Source organism: Arachis stenosperma, chromosome 3, assembly GCF_014773155.1.
Source record: "Arachis stenosperma cultivar V10309 chromosome 3, arast.V10309.gnm1.PFL2, whole genome shotgun sequence".
In the NCBI taxonomy this organism is placed as follows: Eukaryota; Viridiplantae; Streptophyta; class Magnoliopsida; order Fabales; family Fabaceae; genus Arachis; species Arachis stenosperma.
This window is the reverse complement of record NC_080379.1, coordinates 7,493,912-7,503,207: the sequence shown is the minus strand read 5'-3', so window position 1 is coordinate 7,503,207 and position 9,296 is coordinate 7,493,912. Positions and strand designations below refer to the sequence as shown.

Genomic DNA, 9,296 nt, shown 5'->3' with positions numbered 1-9,296 from the left:
GAGTTGAGGAAAAGCTGTGTTGGGGGGAGGGGGGTGAGTTCTCTGGTGGCTAAGTCTCTCATGGCTAATGATGGCTAGTTGTTGACCATCCAATCTAGATTTGACACTTGACATAGGTATTTGAAAGAGAATTTTTTAACCAATTCTGTAATCAATGGTTATGTTACAGCAATGTGAGGTAAGTTTCATCAAGTTACTGTGATCGCGAGATTGAAAGTGCATCAGTTAGAGTTTTGGAGTTTCTCGCCGGCGATTTTCAATCCAAGCAGTGGATCGCAGAAACGCATGGCTTATTGTCACAGTTCGTGAAGCTTCTGAACGAAGGAATGCTAATTGGGAATGCAGGGGATTCAAGAGCGGTTTTAGGAAAAAGAGGCAGAGCCATTGAACTCTCCAAAGACCATAAACCAAATTGCACATTAGAAAGACTAAGAATTGAGAAACTTGGTGGTGTGATCTACGACGGATACCTCAACGGCCAACTGTCAGTGGCTCGAGCCCTCGGAGACTGGCACATCAAAGGGTCTAAAGGGTCCAAGAGTCCTCTGAGCGCAGAGCCAGAGCTAGAGGAGATTGTGTTGACAGAAGAAGATGAGCTTATATCTACCATGAAAGTTTAGTTTCACCAAATGATCTTCAAAGCAATTCATCCAAAATGCTGCTGCAAAAACTCAAATCTATTGTCTCTCAATAGCCTGTATGCACCTTCTGTGAAACTTTTCTAGCATTAGTAGTACACCACCAACTTTGTTATTAATAATGTTATCAAATTTATTTATGTCCAATGTCAACATGCATGGTCACCGTCATGTCCCTCCTGTGGTGATGGCCACCATGACTGTTTGGTGTGAGAGGCAACTTGAAAGGAAGAAAGGTGGAAATTTACGTGTAATTGTTTTTATTTAAAGTTGATAGTTTTTAACTGAAAATAAGTGTAGGTACAACTCTAAATCTTCTATGATGGACTCACTCATGTTTCTAGAACTTTATTGAATTCCTCAGTTGGAGGTTCCATGCACATGACCAGTATTTGTACTCCTTTGAAAGAGTAATAAAGATAATACCAACTTGATACATTTCTGGCAAAATGTTAAACTGATGAAGAATTGCAACAGAAACGCTAAGTGGATCTTGAGATGCAACATTTTCAAGAAGAAAACCATATCTGATACACCATTCCCAAGTCAACATGAAACGGGTTAGAATCATGCAAAAATCATCTGAGATTTGGGAAGGGGGAAATAATAGTCATTAGAATTTTGATATATTGGCAACTCCTATTCCATATGTAAAACGTGCATTTATAAGGTTGCATTTCACATCTCAGATTGTGATGAAAATTAGCTAGTGTTTGGGATGGTTATTCTTGGCTAGCTAAGCAGCGTTTTTACTAGAGAGATGATCTGAATTGGAATTGGGTGTGGAAATTTAATATTTTAGAAAAGACCAAATTCTTCATTGGCTTTGTCTCCATGATGCTCTTCCAACTCAAAGCTTTTGACAATTAATGAGATTTGTCCTAGGTGTCATAATGGGGCTTCACGGGGCCATGTTGTGGCTTTTGGCTTCGATTTCGGTGACTCAATTGGCAAAACCCGAGCATGTCCATTCGCAAATTGCCAAAGCAGTTTCGAAGACGCTGCAGAGCACCGCCTCCAGCAGTTCCATGGTAGAGAAGTGCCTAAGATTTCTGTCGCTGGCGCTGGCGGCGACATGTGCTGATGGTATAGGACAGCGATGGGCCGGAGATATTTCATGCACTGCGAAAGTGGTGGAGAGACTGGCGAAGGCAAGAAAGGCGATGGCGGAGGATGCGGTGGTGGTGCTGTGGAGCATGTGCTGCCTTCGCAAGCGAAACGATGTGGTGATGGTGCTTTTGTTTCATGTGCTTTTGTTTTTACAAATATATGGTTTGATTTTGATGTGTTATAAAAATGTTATTTTTTTTTGAAGTGTGGCTAAACAAATAAAATATACTTTTAACACAAGAATCTTTATAAAAAAATATTTTTAGTATTTTCATTTGAGTAGTTGTCTTTGATTAAGCCTTGTCAAATACTCATTCTTAAGTAACATAAAAAAGAAAAATATGCCGTGTTTATACTGGATTACAAATTAAATCCAATTTATTTTTAGGTATAATATTCATTGAAAATCTATTTGTTCTTCCCAAAATTTTGAATAATCATTTTTTTTTTTGCTTTTTGGTGAACCCAATGTCCCAATTACAGCCCACATGATATCATCATAGTAACTGACTAAAACTTACCGCACATTATCATAACCTAACTATTGATTAGAGTTGGTTAAAAGAGAGGGAGGGAGAAAGGGTATGTTATGTAGTTGCACGTAATGGAGAGAAATTTTAGGCTTCTTACCGCAGTTTTTAAATTTCTCTGCATATATTGCACAAAAATAAAGTTTTGAATAATTTTGTTTGTAGAAGAATTTAACACTTTATTTGACTAGAAACTTGTTTTTAAGAGATAATACATTTCAAGTCATTATCATGCATTAAGGTAATCTAATAGTTGCACTATATTCAGGCAAAATACTCCTAAATAGATAATTGGTGTAACACCAAAGAAGTAATCAGCAAATTCCTTCCAAAAACAATTAAATGTAGGATAAAGATAAACTTAATCAGAATAAATATTAACAAAAGTAAATTAATTGTTAGTAGCTAGTAACATATGACACAATATTTTGCATCCAAGGAACTGGGAAGTAACGTATATACAACAATTCAACAACACCACATTCATTGTAAAGATGAACATTCAATCATGTTGTGAGCTTCCTTGCAACTTTTTTCCATGAAAGCGTTGCTCCTTAAGCTCATTCAACAATGCCTTATGCAAAATCTTGTCACCTTTGGTCAAACCAGTTACACCAACACCATCAGGGTACTGAAGAAAAGGATTATGAAGGGGATTCAACCCTTCCAAATTAGACCTAAGCATCTTATCCTTCCTCAAAAAGTCACCCTTGTTATCAAACCAATCACCCCAACCTTCCCTCAAAGGCGAATCCTTTCTTCCCAATTTCAAAAGAAGAGTGTCTTCCACACCCTTTTTTGGGTGAGTGACACCGAAGAAGCCCATCAATTCCTTTAATAATCAGTAAATTCCTTCCAAAAACAATTAGTAGGATAAACACAAACCAGAATGCATATTAACAAAATTAAATTCAATTCAATAAAGAAGAACACACTACAATTTTACATGCCTTATATTAGTCCTAATTGTTAGTAATTAGTAACATGACACTATTTTGTATCCAAGGAACTTGGAAGTAATTAAATACAACAATTTACAAACCTATCCACCACTATATGCTATTGCAGCAGCTTGTGAAGAGAAAGCATATTAAAAAAAAAACAATCTCCTGCATAATATGTACCTACACAATCCTGCATTGACATAGAGCACCTAATTCAACAACAACACATTCATCATAAAGATGAACATTCAATCATGTTGTGAGCTTCCTGGCAACTTTTCTCCACGAAAGGGTTGCCGCTTAAGTTCATTCAACAATGCCTTATGCAAAATCTTATCACCTTTGGTCAAACCAGTTACACCAACACCATCAGGGTCCTGAAGAAAAGGATTATGAAGGGGATTCAACCCTTCTAAATTTGACCTAAGCATCTTATCCTTCCTCAAAAAGTCACCCTTTTTGTCAAACCAATCACCCCAACCTTCCCTCAAAGGCGAATCCTTTCTTCCCAGTTTCAAAAGAAGAGCGTCTTCCACACCCTTTACCTCAACAACCTTCCTCCGAACACGTTCATCAACCGGAATATCATCAGAGCCAAACGTGGCCTTGCTTCGATCTTCATTACCCATTACCGGAGACCCCAAAAAGATTCCAACTTGGCGAGACCCATCTTCCCGATCCCCCGGGGAACTCTTGGTGAAGGCCTTTCTAATGGCGCCACCGACATGGTAGAAGAAGTAGCCGGAAACATTAAGTTGGATGAGGGAGGGTTCTTCGCCGGCGTCAGCAGTGTCGTCATCGTCGGATGTGTCACCGAGAGTGGATTGTTCGTCGACGATGTCAAGGGCGTCGATGGCGTCCTCGCTGGAAGATGCGGCGTCGACGACGGAATCGGAGAGGAGGGTGTCGTAGTTGACCAAATGGTGGAAGGGATGGATTCTTCTGAGAAAACGACGATGATGGTGGTGACGGTGATGATGGTGGCGGTGGTGGTGGGGGTTGTTGGTTTGGGGTGTATGGTGGAAAGAGAAGAGGAAGAGGGTTGAAACGAGGGCACATAGCAACAACCCATAGCGAGGGCGCCGCTGTGATCGGAGCCGGGATCGGAGAGTTCGAAACATTTTTTTTTCGGTGATTGGGGAAAATTTTTTCCGTTTGGGGGGGGGGGGGGGGAGGGGTGTTAAGTTGTATGCAGCAGTTTCACTTTAACAATATTTTTGTTTGGCCAATTGAAATTGAGTTGTGAAAGTCTTTTTTATTGCTTGGAGAGTTGGAGTATTTCTATGGTGGGCCCATTTAGAAAAACCCAAGTCAGTGGTTTGGGCTCTAAGACCAACTTAAACAAATCACCTAAGAATAAGGAAATCGCCTGTGGTTGGAGGCTTATAGCATATGACTCCTTAACAATTACAGCCGAGTTCAAGTTTTATGAGAGAAAAAATAAACTCATATAGTGTATGTGAATGTGTTGTATGGGTGTGTAATACATGTCTAATGTCTAGGATTAGGCGATGTCTAATTTATCTGACTAAAAAAAAGAAATCTCCTTGTTTAACCAATTTAGAGTTAGCTCACTCGTCCGTTTAAATAAGTGTCGGGAATTCGAATATAGCTATTCATTGGCCAACAGCAGACCCTTAAATGAAATTCATATCTGTGACAGATTAGTCTATGGACAAAAAAAAAAGTGAACTACCTTGTGTATACAACAACTCATTAGTTAAGAACAAACCTTTAAATAGAGTTTAGATCTACGACATATTAATCACTGTCTTGCCAAGACAGGTGTTGTAGTGGCAAAGTTGTTTTTACTATGAAAGTGCAAGCCTTTTTGCTTTTGAGGGAGTTTAAGAGTGCCTATTTCAAATTAGATGTAATTAGAGCTGAAAATCTAATCCCAACCTCTTCCCAACAACCACAAACCAGTAACACAATCTCCATGAAGGACTTGCTTTCCAACTAATCCAAATTTTATATGTTTATAGTAAAACTCTTATACTACATGTCCTACCCATTACAAACTTGTCATGGACATTAAAGCATAGGATATTATTATATAAATATGATATGACAAGTCCTGCATAACATTCACTGCCAAGGAAATTAATTGCATTCATCTTATCTATCAACGAAAGAAATTATGGGAGATGAAGGTATCATGAGAGGTGTCACAAAGCAAGCCAACCCTGGAAAGGCTACCATATTAGCTCTTGGCAAGGCATTCCCACACCAACTTGTCATGCAAGAATACTTGGTTGATGGATATTTTAGGGACACTAACTGTGACGATCTTGAGCTCAAACAGAAGCTTAGCAGACTTTGTAAGCGCATATATATATATATATATATATATATATATATATATATATAGTCATTCTAGTATGACTATATTATCATGCTATAACAGTTTTAAAAAGTGTTGTTAAAATTAAAATAATATTTTTATTATTATTATTAAACAATACTTTTTAAAAAATGTTACTCTAAACAAATGTTACCAAAATGTGAAAAAGAATGAAACTTTAATTTTAGCAATATTTACATAATCACTGTAGCATAATCATACTATAGGTAGCATTTTAGTTCCAGTTTAGGACACAGAGTACAAAAACAGTGACATGGTTTAGAAGTATCTCTTTTATCTCTTCTTGTGTGCACAAATTAGCTTAAAATTATACTAAAAATATATCTTTAAGCCCTATATTTTGGAAGTATATGAATAATATTAAAAATTGTTCTCAACATTTCTGCTACTTTGTCATAGGATAGTAACTGAACGCACTTTTATTATATGTATTTACATAGGGACAATTGCGATTCCTATGTAAATAATAATGCAATGCAATGTCACTTTTGGTACTAATGTGACATTGGCTTTATAATGGTGTATGTAAACAGGCAAGACAACAACAGTGAAAACAAGGTACGTGGTCATGTCTGAGGAGATACTAAGGAAGTACCCAGAACTTGCGCTTGAAGGCCTTCCAACGGTGAAGCAAAGGCTAGAGATATGCAACAAGGCAGTGACACAAATGGCAATTGAAGCCTCCCAGGTTTGCATCAAGAACTGGGGTAGATCCTTATCTGACATAACACACTTGGTTTATGTCTCATCAAGTGAAGCTAGACTACCAGGTGGTGACCTTTATCTAGCCAGAGGACTAGGACTCAGCCCTGCGACTCAACGAGTCTTGCTCTATTTCGTGGGGTGCTCAGGGGGTGTGGCCGGCCTACGTGTTGCAAAAGACATAGCTGAGAACAACCCTGGTAGCAGAGTGCTTCTAGCTACTTCTGAGACTACAATCATTGGGTTCAAGCCACCAAGTGCAGATAGACCCTATGATCTTGTTGGGGTGGCTCTCTTTGGTGATGGCGCTGGTGCAATGATAATTGGCTCAGACCCAATAGAGGGTACTGAGAAGCCTCTCTTTGAGCTTAACACAGCAATTCAAGAGTTTCTGCCAGATACTGAAAAAAAAATTGATGGAAGATTGACTGAGGAGGGGATAAGCTTCAAGTTAGCAAGAGAACTTCCTCAAATAATTGAGGACAATGTGGAAGATTTCTGTGACAAGTTAATGAGTGTTGCTGGATTCCAGAACAAGGAGTATAATAAGCTGTTCTGGGCAGTGCATCCAGGTGGCCCTGCAATCTTGAACCGCATAGAGAAGAGGCTCAACTTGCTGCCAGAGAAGTTGAATGCAAGTAGAAAGGCTTTGATGGATTATGGAAATGCTAGCAGCAACACCATTGTGTATGTGCTAGAATACATGCTAGAAGAGGCCATTAAGATTAGAAAGGATGGTGGAGATGATCCTGAATGGGGCATGTTGCTTGCTTTTGGACCGGGGATCACTTTTGAAGGGATTCTAGCAAGGAACCTGTGTAATTAACCTTTGTAACAAGCTGTGATGCAATGTTGTTATTGTTGTCATAGAGGTGTGGTGTGTGATACTCATATATCACAATCCAATACAAGTTCAATGCTTTAATGATAAAATGAAAAAAAATCTAATAAATTAATTTCAACAAAACCTTTATCAAGGAATTTTATATCATGCATCACAAGTTTATTATCATGCTAGAAGAACAAGCTGACCTCTAACAAAATAAATATTATAAGAAGTCATGCTAGAAAGACCTCAAGATTCTATGCCAAAGCTGCAACATAAAAGACTGTACAATATTCTAAACCAACCTTTTGATATAGTAGTAAAAGAAATCTGCTAGGAAGAAGGTCTGGACAATTTCTGATATAAGAACCATCGGTGGCCATAAACCATACCTCAAGGCAACCAACAAAAATGTCCACGGGTATCTAACACCTGTTACAAGAAATAGAATGTTAGTATCCTGTGAACTATACCAGTAAGAAATGTGCTAATAATGGCAGCAATACTCTATTGTCTAACTTGTTATCTATCAAAATCGATGTAACTTAAATTTAAAAACTCAGCAAAGAAAAATTTGACAGGAAAATCACATACGCAAAGCACAAGTTCTCTAACAGATCTTCGAAAAATGACATCAGGATTGTACCATTGAAAATGAAAGAAATAAACTTATAATAATGTTAATTTACACCTTTGGTCAAGGATTCTAGTGGGAAAAAGACATTAATCATCACAGCAATAGCCATAACCAAATTTACAAATGAATTAAATTCTTGACCAATATATTTCACCATAATAAATACCTAGGCTATTTTTTTTTATATTGGAGAAGTGTGTGAGTTGTGCTTGGTTATGGTGTATACAGGTGTTAGACACAGGTATGGAATAGAGAGAAATCGGACCGTCCGAGTTCTTTATTAAAAAATTCGTTGATCACAAATCGGACCGTCCGATTAATTTTTGTTTTTTTTTTATTTATTTAACATGAAATCGGACCCTTCGTTAAGAATTTTTGTTTTTTTTTTAAAAAAAATAAAAACGGACCCTTTGTTAACGATTTTTCTTTTTTTTCAAATTTTCCTTTAAAACAAAACGGACCCTCCGTTTTTAGTTTTTAGTTTTTTTTTTTTAAATCAAAACGGACCGTCCGAGTTTTATAAAAAAATATTTTTTTGTATCCGATTTCAGCCTCCTGACACCACATGCAGGAAAAGCACCCCTATTCTCCATAATGCTGTTACACCCCACCTCTTCTTCCATATTAAAAATAAAAAGCGTAAATACCTAAACAATATATTTAGAGCATAATAGGCTTTATCTAATATAGAAATAAAATAACATTTTTCTAATTTTTAACTAATTATTCTATAAAAGTATAGATCATTTTTTAAATAATCTAACATTGTTTATGTTATTTATAACTCAAATTAATTAACATAACCTCCATACTCCCATGTTCTATTATAAAACTCCCACATCCCTTTCCCTTAATTCCACACTCTAACATACAATTCACAAACACACGCTACTTGAATTAAACTCTTTCAAACACAGTAACACATACTACTTACTCTTTCAAAAAAACAATGGAGTTCCTTTCTCTCAACTTAGAGAACCAGTCTGCATTACCACCAAAGCCGAATCTTCTACGTCAGATCATCGTCGTGGCGTCTATCGCCACCGGTGTTCAGTTTGGGTGGGCTCTACAGCTATCGTTACTGATGCCGTACGTTCACCTCCTTGGTATCCCACACGCTTCCGCAGCTTACATCTTATTTTGCGGACCCATAAGTGGGATGCTCGTGCAGCCCATAGTAGGCTACTATAGTGACCGCTGCACGTCGCGGTTTGGACGCCAGCGGCCTTTCATTGCTGCCGGAGCCTTAGCGGTCGCCATTGCAGTGCTCCTTATAGGCTACGCTGCTGACATGGGACACATGTTTGGTGACTCGCTCGAGAAGAAGGCCCGCCTGCGCGCCATAGCCATCTTCGTGGTCGGGTTCTGGATCCTCGACGTTACCAACAACATGCTTCAAGCTCCATGCCGGGATTGTTTGTCGAAAGTTATTTAATGTAACTATGGTTGGCATAAAACACCTGTATGAGGGATTGTTTGTCGAAAGTTATTGTAAATTGTTACTGTTTATTATGATTTTTTATTTTTGTGTACTGTGAGTATTT

At 37.9% G+C, this 9,296-nt stretch overlaps 3 protein-coding genes across 3 annotated transcripts; 2 read left to right on the top strand and 1 right to left on the bottom strand.

The window, feature by feature from the left end:
• Positions 1 to 2,689: 2,689 nt before the first annotated feature.
• LOC130969840 (uncharacterized protein At4g19900-like) lies at positions 2,690 to 4,373 on the bottom strand. Its single transcript, XM_057895736.1, has one exon. The coding sequence runs from the start codon at positions 4,341 to 4,343 to the stop codon at positions 3,471 to 3,473; it is 873 nt and encodes a 290-aa protein (XP_057751719.1). The 5' UTR covers positions 4,344 to 4,373; the 3' UTR covers positions 2,690 to 3,470.
• A 989-nt stretch (positions 4,374 to 5,362) lies between these two features.
• LOC130965429 (type III polyketide synthase B) lies at positions 5,363 to 7,115 on the top strand. The gene is made up of 2 exons (XM_057890192.1): positions 5,363 to 5,543; positions 6,121 to 7,115. Exons 1-2 carry the CDS (start codon positions 5,363 to 5,365, stop codon positions 7,113 to 7,115), a joined length of 1,176 nt encoding a protein of 391 aa, XP_057746175.1.
• Positions 7,116 to 8,701: 1,586 nt separating this feature from the next.
• On the top strand, positions 8,702 to 9,187 carry LOC130965428 (sucrose transport protein SUC2-like). The gene has a single exon (XM_057890191.1). It carries the CDS (start codon positions 8,702 to 8,704, stop codon positions 9,185 to 9,187), a length of 486 nt encoding a protein of 161 aa, XP_057746174.1.
• Positions 9,188 to 9,296: the final 109 nt, after the last annotated feature.